This window comes from Centroberyx gerrardi, chromosome 13 (genome assembly GCF_048128805.1).
Source record: "Centroberyx gerrardi isolate f3 chromosome 13, fCenGer3.hap1.cur.20231027, whole genome shotgun sequence".
In the NCBI taxonomy this organism is placed as follows: domain Eukaryota; kingdom Metazoa; phylum Chordata; class Actinopteri; order Beryciformes; family Berycidae; genus Centroberyx; species Centroberyx gerrardi.
In genome coordinates, this window is record NC_136009.1 from 1,433,767 (window position 1) to 1,458,782 (window position 25,016).

General features: G+C 39.9%; 1 protein-coding gene across 1 annotated transcript in view; it reads right to left on the reverse strand.

Moving 5' to 3' along the window:
- Positions 1–25,016, reverse strand: part of mcm6l (MCM6 minichromosome maintenance deficient 6, like) — a 28,642-nt gene continuing 3,626 nt past the window's right edge. Inside the window, exons 3-17 of the mRNA XM_071925962.1 lie at positions 23,648–23,758; positions 22,888–23,137; positions 22,266–22,431; positions 20,706–20,851; positions 20,051–20,201; positions 18,691–18,832; positions 14,729–14,870; positions 14,477–14,584; positions 13,397–13,552; positions 11,204–11,332; positions 7,586–7,747; positions 5,820–5,934; positions 2,313–2,498; positions 768–907; positions 1–120 (exon numbers count right to left, since the gene is read on the reverse strand). Of these exons, the coding sequence (XP_071782063.1) occupies positions 1–120; positions 768–907; positions 2,313–2,498; positions 5,820–5,934; positions 7,586–7,747; positions 11,204–11,332; positions 13,397–13,552; positions 14,477–14,584; positions 14,729–14,870; positions 18,691–18,832; positions 20,051–20,201; positions 20,706–20,851; positions 22,266–22,431; positions 22,888–23,137; positions 23,648–23,758 (2,224 nt within the window). The remainder of the gene's footprint in view (positions 121–767; positions 908–2,312; positions 2,499–5,819; positions 5,935–7,585; positions 7,748–11,203; positions 11,333–13,396; positions 13,553–14,476; positions 14,585–14,728; positions 14,871–18,690; positions 18,833–20,050; positions 20,202–20,705; positions 20,852–22,265; positions 22,432–22,887; positions 23,138–23,647; positions 23,759–25,016) is intronic.

The window sequence follows — 25,016 nt, forward strand, 5'->3', positions numbered from 1 at the left end:
TTAATCGTCCAGTATATAGTTAGGGTTGACCACTAGGAAGGGGTCTTCTTCCGTCACTGGATCCTCTCCGTCTCCAGCCTTCTTCAGCCCAGTCTTAGTCAGCTCAATGATGATGTGGTCCTGAAACACATTTGCAGAGACTTCATCTCCAGATCAAAACATACAAGGTCTCAAGATCCCAGGAATTTAACATATTCTATGTTGTGCATCAGTGGGTCCCCTGTGGATTTTTCCTGGTGGAGTGAAAAACCTCAAACAGCATGGGAAACTATGGGTGTGATCACACCTAGGGTTGGTTTTCGTTCACACTGCCAAATTACAAACCAACCAGGACTTAGACCAAAGTCACATGGACTCACAAGTAATTTTTTTTTGGACAGAGTTTCGGTAACCTGTCATAGAGACCCGCATTTTTAGGCGTCATGGTGTGGTTATTGGGTGCCATCTGAGTTCATATTTACGTCAAATCCGATATGATGTGAACGCATCACCTGAGTAATTAATGTTCTACTTGCTAACAAGCTCATGCTACTTAAAATAACTCAATATACTCAAATTTCACGCCATGGATAAATCGGATGTAGGCAGGTCTCATAGTAGTGCGAGTGTTTTATTAACTTTTTGCATTATTGTCTTAATCGTGTTACAATTGCATTGTGTGCGTATGTAAATGTGGTCAGTGAGTGGTCACCTACTCTGTCACTACAGACATAAGTCAAGTCAATGAGACCCAAAATAGTTACGAAAACGTTTGTTGAAATCCTTACATAGTGGATGAGTCGGTGGAGGACTTTTTCTATCAGGTTTTTCTTTGCGATCAACTCCTCCTCCGTTTCGATCTCACTTTCCATCTCCTTCAGATACCAGTTGATCACCTCACTCCTCTTCAGACAGCACTCATCATCCACTGAGGGAAAAGACAAACACAGCATAATCTTATTCAAAAGCCATGGACAGCCTAACATGTATGGACTACTGTCTTGATGTCTTGCATTGCATCTCTTATTTTTATTTCTTTTCCTAGCACTTGTCACTGACCCTTGACCTCCTTACTATTGGCTGTTTGTAATGATGGTGATCTTGGAATTAAAAGAAAAAGAAATTAAAGGAAATTAAAGAAATTAAAAGAAATTATTCTAATGCCATACTTATTTTAAGCCACTCTTAAGAGTGTCAGCTAAAACCCCCCCCCCCAAAAAAAATTTAAAAAAAGTAAATGTAAAAGAGGTCCTCATTCAATGTAGTTCAGTTATTACCATGTCAACACTGTCATGATACTGAGACTAATTCCTTGTACATTTTGTGTATTTGGTAATCAGAATCTTTATTGGCCTTGTTTTGCACATGCAAGGAATTCAACTTAGCAGGTTGCTCCCGTCGGCCACATTAAACATACCACAAAAATTATAATAGTATATTTAAAAAAAAAAAAAAAAAATAGAATAGAAATTTTTGATAGTATCTAAAAAGAAGTATATTAAAAGCAAATATGATATTAAATAAATAAAATTAGAAATTTATGAGTAGGTCTGTTTTCTTAGGGTTGGGGTCAATAAAGCAGTTCTGATATTAAAATTATTAAAAGTCCAGCAACAGGATAGGCTCTGCAGATTTATGTATGTATGTGTGTGTGTGTGTGTGTGTGTGTGTGTGTGTGTGTGTGTGTGTGTGTGTGTGTGTGAATCCCAGCTGTTCCACTGCTGCACCATCAACCCCTCTCACTATCTTTCACTATCCCCTGCTTTTTCTGCAAACAAAATTGAATTTGTCTAAAATGAGTATTGTTACACATCTGGATTTTTAGAGCCCTATCTGATCAGTGAGCAAGCTGCTTCTTAGGAAATTCGAGACATTTTCACACTGATTTCTGATAAATTGGCTGAAGCTTCTCATTAGCATCTCAGCAATGTTAGTACAATTCTCTGAATTGTACTTGAATAATTGCTTTCAAACAGTTCCATTACTTATGCTAACTATTGCTACAGGTTATGGAAGAACATAGAAATAGAGGAATGTCATTCCCAATTAATATTACTACTAATAATAGGGCTGGTGCCAAATATGCAGATGCAAAAATACTTTCTTACACTTAAATGTCCTGCTTTGAATATCCACACCCCATTTCCCCACAGGGATCCTTAACATTTCATTTAAATAATCCAAATCTACTAAAGGGCTTGATTAGTTCTTAGGTTCAACTTCTCAAAGAAATGACTCTTCCCTTTAACCTAACATGCGAAAGTCAACAAGAGATGTAAAAAGAAATGTTGCAAGGGAAGGAAACAAATCATTTTTGTCAGCCTCCGACTCACTCTCCTCCATCTTCTGCATGTGGAGGACTACTAGGTTGGAAACTCTACGATACTCTGCAAACGACATCTTCAGGACCGGCTTAGCAGCCACAGCCTTGTCTTTCTGCTGCTCCATGTCCATCTCTCCTGCATGTCCATTGGTCCCATTGGTCCCATTTCCCTCTGCTCCTGGCAGGTCATTCTGGTCTGGAGAGAAGGACAGAAGTTCCAGAACTAAATCAACAAGGAGGCATCTCAAATGATCCCATTTTGGCCGTTTATCACAGAGTCGGCGTGCATTTGAGAAGGTAAAAAAAACAAAACACTAACAGGACACAATATCAAAATGACCCGAAGTGCACCCTTAAAGGATAAGGCTGGTGTTTTTTAATGCATTTCTTACCGTCAACAAATCCTATGAAAATAACAAAATCAACAATGTGTTTGCTCTACTCCCGTTACTTTTCGACTTCCCACGTACCGTTTTTAGCCGTCACCCCGGAAGTCATTGGCTCCAATTGTAAGCTAAAAACCTTGAAATACAGCTCACAAAGACATAGTTTCAATTTTAAAAATCGCTAACTGTTACCACAAAAAGTCAGGCTGTTGTAGTTATTACCAAATCAAATGGGAACAAATTCTTCATTACGCTGGGGACTATTTTCGGTGCTACGGAACTACTTTCCTGAGATCGCAAACATGTTTACAGCCGGCTTATTAAGTTGTTTGAGGAAAAAGTCGGCCGGCCGGTGCATCGTGATGATGAAATATTCTGCCCAGAGCAACAGCATGGCTCTTTGACGTGTTTTTAAATCGTTTTTTTAATACAATGGAGTTCTATGGCTGCTGGGACATGGCTGCATTGGGCATCGGCTACATGGACGAGATTTGCTGGCAAAACAAAATCATTGCTGATTGTTATTTTCATAGGATTTGTTGACGGTAAGCAATGCATTAAAAAACACCGGCCTTATCCTTTAAGTCCATTTTTCATATAGTACTGTCCTGCACACTGCAGTATGTTCTCTAGTGTAGTGGTTTTCAACCATGTTCCAGTTGCAGGAGTTTTAGTTATACAAAAACATTTCTCAGAGACAAAAATAATCTCATAGGCTGAGTTAAACCTCAATGGGCCGAGCCAAATAACCAGTTTTTCCTGGCCAATTACCCTAACGTTAGACTGAAGTCCAGTGAAAGACCCCGTTTACACTTGGCATTAAAATGCCATCTGTATCCAGATATGCTAGCTAGATAATGAAAAATCCGATCATGCCCTTTGCATTTATATGCATTTTCATCGTCTCCATTCTGTCCACATTGTGATCAGATCTATTTTTTTTTCGCACAATTGGCCCCCCATATTTATGGGTGGCCAATTTATTATTTTAGAATTCTTTTAATTATTATTATTATTATTTTTTAATAAAGCTAAAAAATGCTCAAGTTATAGGCCATTTAATTTATGATGAGGCTGGATGACGGCTGCGTTTCACTGAACAGGCAGGCGGCGCGCCCATGTGGTGCTGAAATGGTTAGTACAATCAATAGCTGTGGACAGCACCCGCCTGGTGCTGAAAATGAAATGATTTAACGATAATACAATAATGACATTGTCTTCATGAAATAAGAATGCAATTCAATAGTTTGATCCAGCTTATATTTCAGCAAAACAGAAGCACAAGAACTAAATGCAAATCAGAGGAGAGAGCAATTCGCTCCTGTGGCTGGTGCCACATGTCCTGACCGCAGCCACAGCCGGAAAAGGGTGTTTTGTAAAAATAGCCACAAAACTCAAATATCTCCTTTTCTAGGTCTACATTACTTACAAAACCACATGCTTTGCAGTGAGTATTTTTAGCAAACGTTATTAAGGAGGAGAAAAATAAATGACACCCAGGCGTCTATGGCCGTGTGGTGTTAATGTGAAAAATTGCATCTCCCGTCAGTCACAATTTTCTGGATATCCGATGAGATGCGCAGGCAATTATCCATGTATCCACAGAACCCATGACTCTTTTAATGTTGCCTGGTCATGGAGTCTTAACTTCAAGATTAACTTCAAAGATTAACTTCAACTTTATCCCGAAGGAAATTTGGTTTGCAGCGGGCATTAAAAACACATCAGGTCACATAAAAACATTGACAACAACAAGCATCAGAAATATACAATAGAAATTAACAGATCAAGTAAAAGATGAAGACACTCCTACCATACTGAATTAGAAATTGAAAAGTTAAAATGGGAAATAATACCCAGATCCAATATTAATGCACTGCAAGTGAAGTGCAAAATAAAAAACAAAATTAAATCGAGTAAAGTGCTGTGGCAATAAATAATAAATAATATAAGGGTGTGCGAGTCTAAAATTAGGCGAACAGATTAAGCCTGTCAATGGCTACAGGGATAAAGGAAGCTCTGGCACGCTGTGTCCTTGTTATTGGCATCCTGAAACGGCGGCCAGAGAGAAGGAGGTCAAACTCCTTATAAAGTGGGTGGTCAGGACAGTTAAGAATGAATTGGGCCTTATTGATAACCCGCTTACTGTAGGTGTCCTGAAGCTGGGCTTGCTGCACCCCGATCACCCACCAAGCTTTGCCAGCCTATTTTTACTGGACGAGGTGAGGCAACCAAACCAAGCCACAATGCAGTAGATAAGAACAGATTCGATAAAACACTGATACGCATTTGTAATCAGGGACAATCTCAACGTCCTTATCCTGGATTGTAGTGTGAATAATACTGGGCTGTGACCTTCGAAAATCAATAATCATGTCCTTAGTTTTAGACACATTTATCGACAGGTAGAAATCATTGCACCAAGTTATAAAATCATCAACCACAGGTCCATGCACAACATTATCATCTTACAGGCATCTCTCTGTTGAAACATCCAGGAAAAGCACACACTCAAACCATTTTTAAAATATATCGGCACTAGGGAGGTAAGCTACAACAGGTATGTAACGGGCCAAAGGCCAAAAAGGTAACGTTGGATCCGAATGAGGCATTTTGAGTAGAGTTCTTTTAGTTTGTGTGATGTAGACCCATGCGTAGGAGTGTAAACACGAAGTGGGGAAGAATCACGTGAACGCGCCAGGTGTGGGGAGTAAAGATTTGCGCTAAATAATGGTGCAAATATCGGGTAGGTATTGTAGGTAGAGTAAGTATTGACAGAATTTTCATTTTTGGGTGAACTATGCCTTTAAAGTTACAAAAGTCAAAAGTAGAATTTTGTTTTTGTGAATAAATGTGTGCTTGGGGCGGGGGCCAGCTGGACAGCACTGTCAACTGTATGCTTGTCTTGACTGGATAATGTAACAATTAAAGATTAAATGTAATGAGTCCCAACTTCAGTATGAAGAAACTGCATAAATACAATGTAGCTCATATATTGAAATACATTTATATTTAGAGCACTTCTGATAAAGTAGTAGCATTTTTATTGGTGACATATTGTGCCATTATGCATTTTGCTTCTATGTTACAGTAAAAAGTATTCTTTCGCATAATTAAGTCCATCCAGTTACCGTTAATCTCCTGGTCATCTTGCTGTTCCTGGTCGAAGTTGATGTCAGGAGAATCAACCCGGATTATGGACTTGTTGAGGAGACGAAAAGCCTCTTTCACATGTTTGGGATGGACCTGAGAGTAACCATTGGAGAAAAAAAAAAAGTAGTAGAATTTACAGTCATTCATTACTACTGCAAGGTGGCTAATTAAAAACCTCCTTCATACATTTAGGAAGCATCTGAACAGTGTAAAACAGGAACCAATCTGAGGAAATTCAACTTTAATCCTGGGACCCTGTCTTCTCAAACTGCTGATGTTGTCATGTTGAAACTCACCACAAACACACCAATTTGAGGTCCTGAACTATAGTTTAGGAGTAACTGTAGTAACAGGCCGTTTATTCACTAATCATGAGGTTCTCTGGGCCAGAGCATCAACGTTTTGACATGCCACTTGGCTGTTAACTGTTATGTAGTCAAATCTATGTTTGTAGCTGAACAAGGCCAGCACCCTGATGGTATATTTGAATACAATACATATCAAGATATTAGGATAATTAGACATTGAAAACAGAGATAGGACCTTATAATTCTGTAAGGTCAATCTGGGTTTGGTTCTATAAGGTTCTATCTAACTGTTTACAATGATTTAATGGAATAATTTTATTATCAAGGCAGTTTTGAAGCACAGTAAGACTACACTGCATCAAAATAAATCAATTTTGGTATAGTGCTTTTTTTATGTCAGAGTCCAGAAAAACAACATTATGTAAAATTGCATTTACTTAAGTTATTTTCATATTAATTTAACAATTTTCCAACCCTAAAGTATTAAAACAATTTACAGCACAACATCTATATCAATTCAGTGATACACTAAGCAGCATGTCATACGTTTGGCAGCTGTTACTTGCCCTAAAGTAAGATAATTGCATTTTCTGCACATATTTGTGTAGCACTTCTGGTGCACTGTTGTTTGCATCTTACAGAATTCCATGAGGATGATTGGACACCCTCTTCCTGGCCTTCTTTCTCCCTTGATGCCCAACCCTCATTGTCTCCGCTTCTGCCTTTGTCTTCCTTTTCTAATTGATGTGGCTGCTGTTCTCAGTTCATGTTTCACTCCTGTCTGCTGTTCTCTTCTGTTCATCTGTCTCACTCCTGTCTGCTGTTCTCTTCTGTTCATCTGTCTCACTCCTCTCTGCTGTTCTCTTCTGTTCATCTGTCTCACTCCTCTCTGCTGTTCTCTTCTGTTCATCTGTCTCACTCCTCTCTGCTGTTCTCCTCTGTTCATCTGTTTCACTCCTCACAAATGCAGTTTCTGATAGAGATTTCCATCTTTCTTTTATATTTAACCCCAAAATGTTATTCATAAAAAACAAAAAACAAAAAAACACTACCACACCAACATTAAGTAACATTCAAATAATATGTGGATCAATTTTTAGTCAGAACCTTATAATTCCAAGCTTGCGTAACAGCAATCATTACCAATTCCCACACAGTAATGATTAAGACAGGGATCCCTTATTTGCATTTCAAGTGACCCCAACATCAAACACACATCAATTGTCTGCACAGTCCAAAAGTCCCTGACCGATTTGAAAATAATCAAATATTATTGCAGTATTTTTATAGTGATGAGGAGTTTCCCCTCCGTCTCATTTTTATGTCTAGGGATACAATTGGGGTCCAAAACAAAGCTGGGAAACCGTAGATTATAAAATAAATGAAGGACATGGGAAACATAGGATTACAACTATCATGTGTGTCGGTGTGTATACCTCATCAGAGCAGTATAGTCTGGCCATAGCCTCGGATAGTCTCAGCATACTTTCTAGTTGGCGCACAGTGATCCTCCAGGCCGACTTGGTGTTCCCTCCGCTGTCTCTCTGCCTCAGTCGTTTATACTGATCCACCACAAACTCCTGAGCCTCCGACGTGATCTGGGAACAGGGGGTGGTGGTCATCATACAAATGCATCGATAAATGTTCCTAGTTTACATATCAGAGAGGTGGACGTGTGCAGTCGTACTTGTGAGCTGCAAACATCCCCGAGGCCAATAATCCCTTTCAACTTTTTTCCCCACCTTACACTAGGCTTGGGCTGATATTTAGGGGTCCAAGCACTGAAGGTGCTGGAACCCTATTGTATTTGTAAGGATTCTTATTATTATTTTTCTCCGCTAAAAGTATGTGCAGCTCAGAAACTGTAAGTCCCAGAGCAACCACATTTGGCAGGTGGGTTCCTATGGCCCCCCACTACTCAGGCAAGGCCATTCACCCATGTCGACCAGATGGTGGCGCTATCACAAGCAACTTTACGTTTTGGCCTATAACTTCTGAACTGTAGGTCGTAGAATCCCGCCCATTTCTGTCTACTAGATTTTCCGCCACTTTGAATTTTGTCCGAAACTCTTTTCGCTACTCTTCCTAGGCCGTTCATCCGATTCACACGAAACTTGTGTGTGCAGAATCTTGGGGCCGTCCTGTGCATAAAGGTTATTGATAGGTCAAATGGTTTGGCTTTTATCGACCAATAAACTTTTTTTAACGAAACACGCCATAACACTCAATTGCCCATAACTCATTAACCATTCATCGAATTAAGCCAAAATTTGAAACGCATTTTGAGAAGTGTTGCATGAACACACCCCCAAAAGCATTTGGAGTTCCATCACTAGTGGGCGCTATAAATGCAAAAAGTTTATATCTCGTAATCGGCTACATGGATTCTTACGAAATTCGGTTCGCACGATCTAGGGTCATGACTCAGTCGGTGCATAAAATTTGGCAATGATTGATTAAAGTGGGCGTGGCTTATTACAACAAATCTAAATAAATCACCCGTACGTCCTACAGGCCTGAAATTTTTTCAGCACATCCACTGAATTGTGACAACAGTTTGCCTCACTGCAACCTATGGTCAATTCAGAAGTCTGTCACTATATTTTTCAAAATATGCAAAATCAATTAACATCTATATCTCCACAAGTCTTCATTCATATGCTACCAAAATTGACAAAGACATTCTCTAGATGGTAGATATCAAGTGTGTCAAATGGTGTTCAGATTGGTCAAACTGTGAGTCCGCAGTGATATTCAATATCTTACTGTAATTAATACTGTATGCACATCATTTTCTATTTTGCCAAATGTTTGATCAAACTTCACCAAAATATTTGACTATACACCCAAAACCAGCAGAATGATGTGTGATTTTTTTCTGAATTTTATCACTAACATTTTGACTGTTGTAAGCGTTTTAAGTTTAAATAGACAAAAATACCCTAGTTTTGTATGTGATGTCGTGAGAAGGTGTGTGGAAACCATGTCTCCCCAGTGGCGCAGTCAGTAAGTCACCTTTTCTGGGGATACAAAGGTCCAGAGTGCGAATCTCCAGGTACTACTTGCCAACAATGCAGCAATTCATGCATATGGTATGTTTTCAAGTGCTTATTGACGTCATATTAAGTCGAAGGTTGCCTATTGTGACCCTGTGAAAATTTCTTTTTATTATGATTTTTCTCTGCTAAAAGTGTTTGTGCAGCAAAAACTGTAAGACCTAGAAACACCAAAAAATTGGCAGGTGGGTTGCAAATTCCACCCACTACTCAGGCACATATAATGACACTCATTGACCTCAAGGTGACGCTGTAATAATCAAGTTTACGTTTTCACAATTAATAATGTGGCGCGCTAGTACAGTTATAATATTCTTTCTGAGGCTTTCAATATGGGTTGGACTAGCACCTGTGACCTATCACTTGTCGCTTTGTTTTGTTTCCCCACTGTGGTAAAGCTCAGGTCTTTGGACCACAAGGTTGTGAGTTCAAGTCCCTGATGGACTTTGACCATTTTGAAGTTTCATGAAAAGTAAATCAACACTAAATCACACAGTGCAGAAAACTCAAAGCAGGTGGTTGACATCATTTGTCAATGGCAAAATACCTGAATGTCATCACCGATTGGGGTGTGGCCAGACCTTTCAACCCATAGAGAGCAGTGCAGCAGCAGTTTTCTTGCCCATGTGACTTACTACTGTTTTATTAGTTAATGGAGAGCACTACAATGTTCATAAAGTGATTAGCACTGTCAGTCTGTCAATCATTGGCTGCAGTATCACAATACTTCTCCCTTTAGTTAGTTTCTCCTCAGTAACCTGATAACAGGCGTTTAGCTCAGTAGGTAAAGTGTGTGCCTCTTGTGTGGAAAGTCGTGGGTTCAAATCCAGGCTTGTTCTTTAGAAGTCATTAGTTGTCAAGCACAAGCGGTATGTGTTCTAATAGAAAGTCTGGCTATTGTGAATAACTTCAACAACGTGGTTGCAATGAAATGCTGAACTTTACAGAAGTCACGGGCCAACACAAAAGCTGGTGCTAAGCCTTAACTAATAGAGTGTGTGTCCGATCTTCACAACCTGTCAGCTTTTGTGTGTCTTTCTACCTTCTGTTTTGTCGGTCTTTTCAAATTGTGCTTGGACCCCGCAATTGCCACTTGCAGCTATATTTGATATTATATTGCGATATTCCCCGCGATATAAGATCGCCACCATGTGTTGCATAGATCACAATTGTACAAGCTTTTAAACTTACAAACCTAAAATCTACTAGTGGGAGGATAAAAAACAAAAATAGTCATACTTGAAGAGAAAAATGTGTCTTTTTAATTCAAGTGGGTTCCCTTTTCCACAATCAGCCCGTTTTGTGGAAATAGCAGGAATGAGCAAATTATACCAAATGGTCATGATGAAGAAGAAGAAGAAGAAGAAGAAGAAGAAGAAGAAGAAGAAGAAGAAGAAGAAGAAGAAGAAGAAGAAGAAGAAGAAGAAGAAGAAGAAGAAGAAGAAGAAGAAGAAGAAGAAGAAGAAGAAGAAGAAGAAGAAGAAGAAGAAGAAGAAGAAGAAGAAGAAGAAGAAGAAGAAGAAGAAGAAGAAGAAGAAGAAGAAGAAGAAGAAGAAGAAGAAGAAGAAGAAGAAGAAGAAGAAGCTTGGAATTTGATGTAATTTAGAAGAAATAAAATACCCCCCAAAAAACCTGAAATAAACAAACAAATCAATAAATAAATATCGTCCAAGCCTACCCTACACTGTGTGGCAAAATGATGCAAATTCGCCCTATGCATGTGTTGTTCCCCTGTCCTACCCTCTACCTAAGCCTTAAGCCTATAATCTCTCTGCTGATACCCGCCCATACCCACAGTGGGCCCAAGTAAGAGCCAAGCATAATTATTACACTAATGATACAGTATTGGATGCTGCCAAATGCGGGTCCCTTCTACAAAAATGTTCCCTCACCCTGTAAGTCAGATTACAATTGAACCTTATAGTCAAGGCACAGATGACACCTTGAATTTTTCTTTGAGTCCACTTCCCAAGCCAAAATAAAAATTGGCAGACTGACCTTGGGCTGGAACTGCCTGGCAAACAGGATGTACCTCTGGATCTCATCTGTAGAGTAGACCCTCTCTACAGACTCCATGTTCCTGTAGTGGAGGTCCACGATGCGACGGGCTATAGCATAATCTGTTACCTGAGGAAGGACACAAAACCCATGGTAAACTACAGTCCATTCACCAGCACACTTACCACCAGGGTCCCATTGTGGCCCTGATGTTAAATTCCATGACTTTCCATAACTAAGGCAGAGCACTTCCACGACCTAAAAATGTTCTGTTTTCCTGGCTTGTTAATATTTTTCAGTGACATTCTGATATTGATATTCCAGGAATGCCATGACTAGTGGGAACCCTGTGGCACTACCCTGTGGCACTAAGTTACCTTGTGTACAGAGAACATTTAAAAAAAGGGATACGCCACCTACAAAGACTATATAAGTTTTTTCTCCATCAGGGTCGTGCTGCTTGGCAGTAATATCCTCAACCTCATCACTGCAACAGCCCATTAACCGCTCATCATCCGTTAGCCCTCATGATCGGTACCCACGCCACATGCTAACAGTTAGCGACGTCATTCTCATTGATTTACAATGGCCCCCAGGTAACACTTTGAAAAAAACAGCGCATTAAATATATTAGAGCATTAAATAAATATTTAGTCTCAGTAGAACAGGGTATGCTTGTTTGTTTGGGGGTGTGGTAGCTGCTGCCAGCCCAGTGAAGACGAAGTACTGGTGACACTGTTGACAAGTGATCGCTGGTAGGATGGAGAGTTGATTCCAAAAGAATCGATTCTCGATTCCATCAAGTCGATTCTGAGAATCAATTCTACTAATTAACGGAATTGGAGTAGACTCCTTTCATTTCGACTCCAAACTCTGGAATCAAAACAGTTTAATTTAAACATGTTTGTAATTAATTCATTCTGATTTAGGCCTATCTATACTAATCTGTGTTCAATTGCCTTCTGATCCATTTCACAAGTGGGAAGGGTGGAGGAAGAAATTCAAGGCTCATTGGTTGAATGCCAACTGGCATACAGCTTAAACTTTTGTGTTGATTTACATTTGGAATTAGAATAGTGTCCATCAATTCCATGACAAGGAGTCAGAGTTGGAATGGACTCCAAAAAATGTGGAATTGTCCATCCCTAATCGCTGGGAAAAGCAGTTTGAAACACCACAACAATGACCGCTTGTGACCAATATACTAATAACCCAACCTGGAATGGTGGCTCATATTAAGCGAGGTACATTACCATAACTTAAAAAAAGCCAATCAACTCTGGAAAAATTGCATCACCATTCCTAGAGTATTAAAATAATAATAATAAATAAATAACCACTTACTTTCCACAAGGATTGTAGCATTTCCAGCCCATCTGTCATTTGCCCACATAAAAGAGGGCTTCTAGTAGCAGGTAGCTTACTTTAGTTGACTATTGTGATTAACACTGAACAATAGTGTATGAAATCTTGCATATTTAGTGTGCTGAATCCTATAAAATTCTTTCATAGGATTCCTGAGAGTAATTGATGCAATAGATTGCACCCATATTCCATCACTGTAGCCATGGGGAACATGAGGCTGACTGAATAGGAATTGTTTTCATAGCCTCAATGTGATGACACAATATTGTATCAATGAAAAGTATGTTCACTGTGCCTTAATGACGGACAGTGATAAGTCTATTTATTAATGTATTTACACCATCTGCAATTTTCCTCCAGCAGTCCTCTCCAGCCTCAGCCCCAGTGTTACTTTTCACTGTTGTAATGCGTTTGTCTTGCTATATGCATTCATTATATTAGGCTAGGTTGTTGTTCTTGAGAAAAACATGTTAGTAATCCATTTCTTTCCCATACTTACTATATTTACAGTCTACTTAACTTGTTGAAATTGTCTGTATTATGTGTTTACATAACCCCACAACTATATATAGTCTACTGCTTTCATTGGTTTACAATTTTTTTGCTTATTTTTATAATTTTCCCACAGGGATCAGTGGTTTCATCTTATTTTCATCTTATCTTAAATCGACTGCTCTGGATCTGTATTATGTATCTGTATTATATTATCTGTATTATGCCTGATTCTTTGTCCTGTCCCAGTACCAAGCTGTGTTTGTTAGGCAAGACATTTGTATACATTCATTGATGTGTAAAGCCACTGCGACAGCTATGTGTGGACGGTCCTACCTCGTTGCACTCGTCCACCAGGATGAAGAAGAGGTCAAAGCGGGACATGATGGGGGCAGACATGTTGACGTTCTGTTTCAGGGACTTGGACCGGTTGTAGCGGCCGTCGATGGGATTGGCAGCAGCCAGGATGGATGTACGAGCATTCAGTGTGGCCTGGAGGATAAACACTGCTGTGACTCCTGGATCAGTTCTTGCTAATCAAATTACTGGACTATTCCACAACATAATTTTCCATGACCAGTATTTGTCTGCGTCTATGTTCAAATGTTATAACTTATGTTGAATAACCAATTTGAATATATCAGGTCTTGATTTGGCTTGCTACGTCCATCACCTGGCACTGACATGATCAGACAAATTGTTATTTGAGTAACTAGTCTTTCAAATTTGGATGTGCATAATTCAAATTGTTTTGCAGATCATTTTCACTGCAAGTCAAATAAATACAATGATGTGCTTGTTGACAAGCCTCAGTGTAGAGAGTACATTTTATTGAGCTTTAGGGATGTGAGGGTTTTTGCTACAAACTGCAGGAACAGCTCAAAATTGTGGAGAAATTTGAGGGACTTGTGAAAAAAAACAAAACAGATTACAAATTTGTAATTTCCTGGGCAAGTAGTTAGCAGGTAACTGTTGAAATGTTTATGTAACCCTTGATGTTGTGAATGACAATTTCAATATTACCTCTAATGGATGTGTTGCCAAATGAGGCATTTCCTGATAACTGAAAATAAACCAGGCAATAAAAATAAAAAAAATAAAAAAAATGCAACTCTTACAATCAGATATTTCAATTTTTCAATAACTATTTCAGCATCTTATTTACTGTATCCCGGTAGTACTGTCAACTCTTCGCTGGAGCAGGCAGTAATGAGCCATCTGATCAGGAACATAAAATACCAGCAAAACAGCTGAAAACCAGTAGTCTCATTAGAAATGAAGGGGAGTAGGGTTCATATAACTAAAAAGTAATATCACTGATTAATATAGAGGGTTATGTTGGCCTGTAAGTCAAACAGTGAGCAGTGTCAGAGTATGTGAAATAAAGTGAGTGAGGAAGAACGTGTGTGTCCAGACCTTGACTCCAGCCTTGGTGATAGAGATGGTCTGCTGCTCCATGGCTTCATGAATGGCCACCTGGTCCTTCAAATCCATTTTATCAAACTCATCAATACAGCACACGCCCTAAGTCCAACACGGGAAAATCACAACCACAGTTATGCGCTACTCCAACAGCATATTAAACAGAAACAGCAGATATAAAACAGTTACCATACCCTACCCAGAATCAAACATCAACACACACACATGCACACACAGTGTTATTACATTGTCAGCCAGCATAAGGGCTCCTGCTTCAATGACAAACTCATGGGATTCTTCATCTTTGACCACAGCAGCCGTCAGACCGGCAGCACTGCTGGCTTTACCACTGGTGTAGACCGCACGAGGGGCGAAGTCCTCCACGTGCCTGGCAACACACACACACACACACACCCTTAATGTATGTACAGTAGACACCCTTAATGTATGTACAGCAGACACTATGGGTTAGATCATTTTGTGTCCTGACGCGTGTAATTTAGAGTCTGGTCCTTAAAGTGTGCTCTGTACCATTAGGTGGCTACAGTCTTGTCAACTATTAATGGATTAGTGCCATTATTTACATGGTTGAGGAAAAAAATACATATCTATGCTGTAATTGCAGCATAGATATCCAACAGCTGATTTTTCAAAATTGCCTGCGTTTTATTATGCAGGGCTCAATTGAACTTTTACTTTTTTTACTCTGTAAATGCAATAAAAAAAATTGCATGTGTTGAGAAAACAATACGCCAATTGACAGTCTGACAGTCTACCAATGCATTTTGATCACTATTTATCACATCATTTAGAAGAATTTGTTCATAGAATTATTGATTAATCCAGTTTTTGGTGTCTTGAAGAGGGGATCAACTGCATAATCATGGTCATGTGAGTATGGCGACATAGTGAAGTGGTAATGCCAGTGTAGTGCAGACCAAAGTGGGAGACTTTGGTTTGAATCTCAAGGTTTCATCATGTTGCCTGAAATAAATATCTAGGCTATGGACTGTTAGACCCGCAAACGTAGCAACATCCCACAAACGTAATAAACCACAAACGTAATACAAATCTGCAGCTTTTAATGTAATAATACCACTAACATAATAAGCTTCCCACAAACGTAATAGCAGTTGCCTACCACAAACGTAATACATCATTTCCCGCAAACATAATAATTATTACGTTTGCAGGGATTTGTTACGTTTGCGGGAAGGTGAAAATCTTCAGCTTTCAAAATTGTAATAACTTCCCACAAATGTAATAAATCACTAATATAATCAAAATCTGCAGCTTATACAAGTTGCTAACTCTAAATGTCTTCAACAGCCAATGACATTTTCTTCCAACATATTCTTGTCCTTTAGGTTCTTGCCTGTTTAGACTGATCAAGTGTTGTTGCAATTAAACCCCATCATATTAATTCCAGATTTATTCCAGGTTTTATTACAAAGCCAAGTGTAAAAAATCTCAGGAGAGGCAAAAACAGTAGCATGTCACTCTAGCAATGAAAGATTTACAACCAATCATACTTAACCCTATACAAAAGTTTCAGTACAAACTCACCTGCTGTACAATTAAACTATGCACAAGTAAAGAATGTAAAGTATTGATTGTCAGTAACAGCTGGATATTATTTATCCCCATTAAAGGGATACTCCACCCAGAACGTGATTCTACCTGATTTTCATTCCTGTTTGGAGCCAGTAAACTAATTTTTTAGAATCGTTTTTTCTTTATAAAGATAAGATAGTTTAACTTCTACATGCTAACGTTTTGCTAACAATGAATAGAATCTTTAATCTTCAACCTTTAGAAAGAATTAACTATTCTAAAAACTGTCTGGATGAGTTTATTGGGTCCAAAAGAGAGTGAAAATGAGGTAGAATCATGTTTTGGGTGGAGTATCCCTTTAAACACAATAGTAGCCTATGTTTGAACCATTTAAATAAAATATGTCTGCATATCAAAAGCCAAAAACTTGAATATGTATTTTGAACAGTCTTTCATTCTTTGAAATAATGAAAAGGAAACATTTCTGAAAATTTCCCAGACAAAAGAAAAGGATAAATTATATGTTACATTTACTTTAAATAAAAGTCTTTAAGTTAAGCGTCATCCAAGCTCTCATTCACCTATTATTGTTTGAAAGAATTATTTGATAGTTGCGTAAAACCACAGTTCTGACCAGTTTTGATCAGCTTGTACAGTTTCATAACACTGATAACTCATGATTTTTGTAATTCTCTGAACAGTTGTCGCTCGCCCGTGTCACTTGCCGTTAGGACACGGTGTTAGTGATTGTAGCTGTTTAAGTAGCGCTTGTAGTGATGAGCAATAGCTCATCATTTTATAGCTATCAATCAAAAAAATAAAAATAAAAATAAATAAATTCCTTTTGGGTCATCAGTCTGAAGTCTTAGTCTAGTCAATTAATGAGTCTTCTGTTATTTATGGTCACGCAAGTCGCAAGTCATCAAATTTGAGACAGATACCACAGAGGCTGAACTTTCTAATCAAGGCAATGAAGACCACAGTGATGAAGCAGATGCAGGCCTTTCTGATCATGCTTTTGGCATTTCTGAAGAAGCTATCCTGACACTTCCAGAAGAAATTATGTCCATGATTATAAGACACACCCTGGATTTGGACATGTCCATGATTGGCACATTCAATAGAGTGTCTCCACTGTTCAGAGAATGAACTGGAAGACACCTTCCCAGGATCTATATCAAACATCCGTTGTCTGAACATCTTGATATAGACAAAAATCATGACACAGATATCAGTGTTCTGAAACTGTACAAAGCAGCAGGTCGGAACAGCGGTTTAGCGCAACGTATCAAAGAACTTTTCTCAAACAATAATAAGTGGATGAGAGCTTGGATGACTCTGACACACTTAACTTTTGGGCACTACAAGGTGAAAGACTTTTTTTGGAAGTAAATGTAACATGTTATTTATCCTTTTATTTTATCTTGGAAATTTTCTGTTAGATACGGTGGAATTCAGATTCATTTAGTCAATCGTTTGCAAGCCTTTAATTTTCAGAAGTTTTAAGAAATGTTTTGTTTTCGTTATTTCAAAGATTGAAAGATGTATGTATGTATGTTCAAAATACATATGTTGGCTTACAATATGCAGACATCTTTTATTTACATGGTTCAAACATAGGCTACTATTGTGTTTAGTGAGGATAAATTATATCCAGTTGTTACTGACCTCTTGTTACTAAAACAATACTTTGCGTTGTTTACTTGTAAATATTTTAATTGTTGAGCAAATTCATACTGAAGCTTTTGTATAGGGTTACTATGATTGGTTATAAACCTTTACAATGTTTTTGCCCATCCTGTGTTTTTTTGCATTTGTCTTTGTAGTAAAACCTTGAAGAAATCTGGAATAAATATGATTGGGATTTATTGCTCATTTGTATACACAACACTTGATCAGTCTAAACAGTCAAGAACCTAAAGGACAAGAATATGTGGGAAGAAAATGTCATTGGCTGTTGAAGACATTTAGAGTTAGCAACTTGTGTAAGCTGCAGATTTTCATTATATTAGTGATTTATTACATTTGTGGGAAGTTATTACAATTTTGAAAGCTGAAGATTTTCACCTTCCCGCAAACGTAACAAATCCCTGCAAACGTAATAGTTATTATGTTTGCGGGAAATGACGTATTACGTTTGTGGTTGGCAACTGCTATTACGTTTGTGGGAAACTTATTACGTTAGTGGTATTATTACATTAAAAGCTGCAGATTTGTATTACGTTTGTGGCTTATTACGTTTGTGGGATGTTGTTACGTTTGCAGGTCTAATATGGACTAGGCTACATTTACAAGCTTGGAAAGAAACACTTACGCAGCTGCAATTTTTTTCCCAAACAAATAATAGTGCCAATCCAATAAAAATGAGCTCATGCTAAATGCATACAAAGATGTAGCGTGACAAGACAATAGCCACCTAATGGTACAGGACATACAGTAGATTATACAGAGAAGATACAAAAATGGACAGGACAGCACATAAAGGACACAGGATAGGACAAAGTTGCCACCTGATGGTACAAGGCTGTCATTACACAAAACAAGACAAAATGGATGGAGGATGGAGGATGGAGGATGTTTAAGAACCAAGTGCAGGCGGAAATTTGGTGGGATGTGAAGGCAAGGCCAAAGTAGTGTTGTGTGTAAATACATACTTGAGGAACTGGCTCTTGGACGTGCTGGGGTCTCCGACGATACAAACATTGACGTCGCCCCTCAGGGAAGTACCCTCCATGGTCGTCTTGGCAACGCCACCAAACAGCATTAGCAGAATGCCTCGCTTGATTTCATCATTACCTGGCAACCAGACACCGACGAGGGGGATTTCAATTATTATGAGTTTAAGTGGCGTTTGGAATCAGAATTTGGCTGCTGCTACAATGACCCAGTTTCCCTACTGGGTCACAAGTTTTATCTCATCGCAACAAGACCGATTTAAGTAATATTCTGAGACATGTTTATATAAATAAAACTCTGTTTTGCCACTCTCCATCACTTGATTGATATAACAATACTCATTTAACCTATACCCAGTTCATGAAAAATTATGGGACTACAAAAAGGAGGCTCAGCAGACCAGTAATCAACAAAGAGGAGCATCACTGAATATGACGCAAAAAATGGGTATACTTTGAATATACGTACACACTGAAACACAGCAAATTTACCAGTGAGGTACATCTCACATGAGGCAGAAAGTACAGGAAAAACAGAGTACTCGGGCAGAGAAGAAACACACCACACATTTCAACCACAAGGGTCTTCCTCAGGCTGTGCAACCAGAGTGAATAGTGCACACCTAGGATAGAGAGGAAAGAAAATGTGTCAGCGGGAGTCACAACAATCCTGACAGGTGAGTAAAAGGTCCAAACGGGTACCAAAAATCATAAACAAACTGGTCAGAACTAGATTGAGCTATGTGTGCGTGTGATTGACAGACAGGTAGGGACGCCTACTTGCAGAGAGCTGTCCTGGTTGGTTGTTAAGATTCAGGCACCCTGAGATTTTGGAGTGGCTGATTACAGGGCCTGGGACAGTCACAGAGACCGCAAGACAGAACAGCAGGGCACAGGCAGGCTGTATTTTTACTCTGATCTCTAGTTACCACAAAACCTGGAGATGCCAACTTGTAGTATTAATGCACCACTATGCAACCTCAGACTTTGGCTGCACAAATTGGCAGCAAAGGGTTAACTGAATTTTTCAAAGTTTGAAGGACTTCATTCATCCTGTGCGATGACATCGGTTCAGCCGTCATTGGTGAGTAGCTTTCTCTGGACGGAGCGCTGCCTCACTGCTGCTTAGGAGACTTTTAGATTTCCCACCAGTGACCATATGGACACCAGAATTTAATATGAGTAAATAAGGTTGCTCTACTACTCTACAGTATCTCAATTAGTGGGGATGGGACTAATTCTCTGTTGCGGCCTCACTTCCTGATTTAGGCTGATAAGACGGCTGGATTTTTACGTAAAAATATTGCCTAGTGCAGCTTTAAAAAAAAAAACGTTTTACCATGGATGGTGGGGAAGAGGCTGCTGCACAGGTTGTGGTAGAGGTTCTTGTCCTGGCTCATCTCAAACACCTTCTCCCATTCCTCCACAGTCATCTGGCTCTTCACACTCTCTGCCGTCTGGTCCTCCTGACGCAACTCCTTACCTCCAAACTGACACACATGTGCACACACACAGACACACACAGTGGGTTGATAGGACCAAATGTCCTCACATGAAGAGCCTTCCTTAGAGGGCAGTTTGAGTTGATGCTTAGAGGCCTAAACAAGAGTAAAAGAACCAGGGCCTCATTTTTCTCTGCAGTTAGATTGATTTTCGCATGAAATGATGCTGCGTTTCATGCCTGTATAAAAACTGTGTGTTTCACACTGATGAGTGACCTTGTCCTGCATTATATTGACGACTGTCTGGTCTCATCTATTCATGCATGTTCCTCTGGTATATGTTGTGATAGTTTCTTATGAGTTTGTGTGTTGTATTGTGCTTTTGTATTTCTAGTAATTCTGTGTTTTTATTGTAAACCTTGTACATAAAGCAAATCCCCACCCCCACAAGTCCTGGAGGAAACATTTACCAAGTGACAGGAGTGTGTGTGCGTGTGTGTGTGTGTGTGTGTGTGTGTGTGTGTGTGTGTGTGTGTGTGTGTGTACACTAACCCGTGGGTTGGTAGGAGCGACATGGCAGGCTAAGAAGGCCAGTCTATAGGACAAATCCCTGACACCAAGAGCCCTCAATCCTTGGATCCCATCAGTGTCAAAGCCCTCCTTCCCTGTCACTCTGGTGCTGGTTTCTGAACGAGTTGCTGATGGATAGAGAGAAAGTGATCCGCAGCCAATTACATCAAGAGCGACTGTAGGATACCTTAAATTCCTCCGTCACCAACATGTAACCAATCAAGAATTATTTCCATTCACTATGGAAATAGGGGAAATCATTAGGGCATCCAAGTGGGGAAAGGCAGCAGGGAGAGATTTGCCACCCGCCCATTAAGGCCTATGTAGGCGATTACAACTGTGACTACAACAGCACCCTGTACAAATGGGCTGCTTGGCAAGTTCAATGATAACCTGAAATGGAGTAGTAGGGAAGTAAAAAAAAATGCAAATGCAATGCAAATCAAGAAGCATCTTTATTGTCAAGGAGAAACTAAGACATAAGATTCTACATTGATGAAGAGGCAGTTCCAATAAGAATTGACATTGACGAAGAGGCAGTTCCAATAAGATTCGACATTGACGAAGAGGCAGTTCCAAAAAGATCAGAGAAGCCTGTCAAAAGTTTGGGAAGATGGTATGATACAAAACTAAGAAAGAGCAGAATCGGGGTTTATGACTGGATGTGATAAGAGGTTTAGAGCACAGAGGTATCAATGTTACCAGGCAAGTTTAAGTTGTGGTGTCACTGGCACTGTAAAACAAATCTACAAGGAGGCATAACCACGTCACGTGTCAAAGTCCCTGGAAGCAGCAATTGAGTGAATATGACATCACTGACAAAACATGGTAGGCAATTTGTTTAAAATTTCCACTCCTTTCCAAGAGGGGGTTAAATATGCCTATAGGTGTACTACATAAACCTGTTGTACTGTAGCTTATGTTAATTATCAAACTAACATCAGCAGGATGGCAGCACAGACAGAGTATGAATATGACATTCATATTTCATGCTGGGTGCGCATAAAAACTTTGGCTATGAGGCGTATTATGGACTGGGGCTACATCAGTTATGATAGGGCCACTTCATCAATAGCAGATGTCTATTTTTGATGATGGAGTAGAAAATAAACTGGCCCAAATGGCCTCCACTTTCCCTCGCTCCCTGCTCTCCTCCACTCCACTCCACTCCACTCCTCCCCTCGTCTCTTGCCAGTTACTTCCTGGTAGGAGAGGAGTGATAGTGAGGGAGGGAAGGAAGGAGTAGTGAAAAAGCTTTGGGATGCACCCTTACAGTCCCAACATAGATGATCAACGACAGTCTAAGGCCTGAACTAGCACTGTGATCAAGTACACAGACTGCTGAAAGGAATATGAAAGGAAGCAGGTAGCTGAGGCTTAACAGCGACGCTGGAAATCCAGCGTACACCCTGTGGAGGATGGTTGCTGTGGATTTGTAGCCACATCCACCACTAGTTTACTCTCAAACCTGCTCTCACCCACCCCTCTTTCCTCTAAAATCCAAGTTAGGTTTCTACATGGATGCTTTCCCAAAATAGCTACCTGCGGTAGTCAGTGCTGCCACATCGGGTACTACTATGAGTGTCCCGGTGAAGTCACAGCGGTCTCCAGCCTGGGCCATCTCCACAGCTTCTGCTCTCAGAACCACCTCGACACTCCGCGGGATCGATCCCCGGGGCAACTCTGCCTGAGTTTCCTGGATTCGTACCTGGGAGAGGGTGAAACAAACTTTCATTTTAGCGTTCGTTTGTCATGTATTGATTGAAACTTGAATGGATGCAAGTGAGGTAGAAGGCAATAATCTACTCCTGGTTGTGACAAATTACAAGCTTACCTCGGCTTTACATTTGCACCTGGGAGAGAAGGAAATGCACATATATGCATACACGCACACACACACACAGACAGCACACATCAAAAGGTCTCACTTTAATACAGTCTATAAACTAAAATTCCTCATGTACACTTGGATGTGTATGCAAAATAAATGCCCTTCGTGGCCAGTTTTATTCAAAGCACCTTACAATAGTGCAAGAGCATCCATTTTCAGGGTCAAACTCACAATCCTGGCAGTGCTAGTGCAAAATCTTTAACCATGACAGGTTTAGTACTGTGCTCTAGAACTACACAGGGCCTCTAAGGCTAAAGGTCAACACTGACCCACCTTCTGAAAGTCGACAAAGCGGGACTTGTTGGGGTCCAGCATGAACCTTCTGCGGTTGGCGCACACAGGGTTCTTGCAGATAGACGGCTGGGTGTATTTGAACTGCTGCTCCACTTCCTTGATGAGCGACTGGCAGTCCAGACACAGGAAGGTACCGCTGACCAGCTCAGGATGGACCGGGTGGCTCCGAACCACCTGGCCACTGATCCGGAGGAGAGAGCCAACACGAGCTGTAGACAGCTCCCGGATCCTGGGCAGGAGGTACACTGGTGTCAGTTAGGGTAAGAACGATATATTGGTTTAATATATGACATATGGGGCTGATATTTGCTTTTTTTTTTGGATGATGGAGGTTCCTACCTGACCACAGTTCCAGAAGGTGAAAGTGTGGTGAGTCACCCTGCCTCACAGAGCTACTAACTCTAAAACTAGTCTGGGTTTCAATGGAAAGTTTTAGTGTCCCATGGTCTAAATGCCATTTCAGAGTAAAAACCTGGGGGAAATGTTGAATACTTGGCTGGTTTTGGAATTTCAGGCATGAAAATTGACACATTTATAGCCATTGAATATCGACACAAAATATGATCTATCAGTTTCAGTCAATAAATATTAGTATTGGCCCTCAAAAACCCATATCTGTTGAACCCCAGTGTTAATAATGCTACAGTATTGCAAAGCCAAAATCGCAGGTCTAAATGTTAGTTATTTAGCAATATATCAAAGGATGAATGTTTTTCTGTGATGTGTATTGAAAACATACTTTTGTCTAGAAGGGAAGTCAGAAAACGCCACGTAGAACTCTTTGGATGGAGGGATGGTGCCATGGTCTCTGGCAAAGTGGCGCACCGCCCGACATAAATATGAATAGACCCTGTAGGAGACAGGCAGTCATACAGACAGGCTGAAACTAAGGCTGGACAGACAGGGGCATATCTTGTCAAACGTTTCTGGCAAGCTACATCACCATTTTTTAACTGAAGGAGTGATGAGCTGGACAAGTTCTCTTAAGTTATTTTTATGGCATTTCAGCCAGAATTGAACCCACAATAGGGTAGGGCAGGCAGAAAATGGCCTGTCTGGGAAGATGCCACCCCTTATATATTGGGAGATGATGGAAAGAATTAACAATAGAGGTTGTGCTATATTGAGTTATGGTCACCTGTGCTGCAGTCATGGGAATGACAAAATGCCCGACCTCCAGAATATTATTACTTTTATACAAAACTTTTAGAGTAGCATCAAACATTAAAAAAAAAAAGACACTAGCTTTGGGTTTTAATTTACTCATTTTAAATTGTCCCTCTGCCAACAAAAAATGAGTTCCGTGTTGCCAAGCAATAAACATCCTTGCTTGCTTAATTTCTCTAGGGGAGTTTACAAAAATTTTTTATAATAATCCCATGACCTTTCACTAGCAGGCTGACATGAATAGTTTTCTCTAGTTAACACAACTGCCTAGTGCAGTTTTCAAATGCCAATTTCAAATCAAATGGAGCATTGCGTTAGTTCAGGCAGAACACTGAAGTTGTGCACGCAATCAGATGATTGGTTATCAATTGTCCAATCCAAGCTGACTCATCACCAGTCACATTCAAACAAATCAATGAGGCAGTCTTTATAATCTGCCAGCTCACACTGCCGTTCATTCATGCCACTGCTGCTGTTGACCCAAGTCGATGCAAACTCCTTCCACCACCCCAATCTCCTCCTGTTATCAGTTCCCAGGATGCTTGTGCAAGCGATTTCTGAATTATATCTGGTTTTATGTTAGTTTCATATTATTAATGATACGTCTACTATACCTTGGGGGGTTTATTGCGCTCCCCGCAGAATCTCTTGCATGCCGTTTGGATTCATTGGGGAGCATCCTCAAGAGCAGAGCCTTTTCCGCCAAATACAACTGTATAACCATTAGTGCTATAATGGTCCAAACTCCTTTGACGTTAAGTGTCTCTGATTGAAATCTACATTTTAGAAAAGATTTTCCAAAGTGTGCAAGAAGGAAAAATCATCAGGCAGGGTGTTTTCACTTGCCCTACTCTACCACGATGCAGTCAACCTCAAAAAGCCAAACATTCAATTAAATAATTAAACCTATTGATAGAGGCACTGGCTACTTGACCCAACTA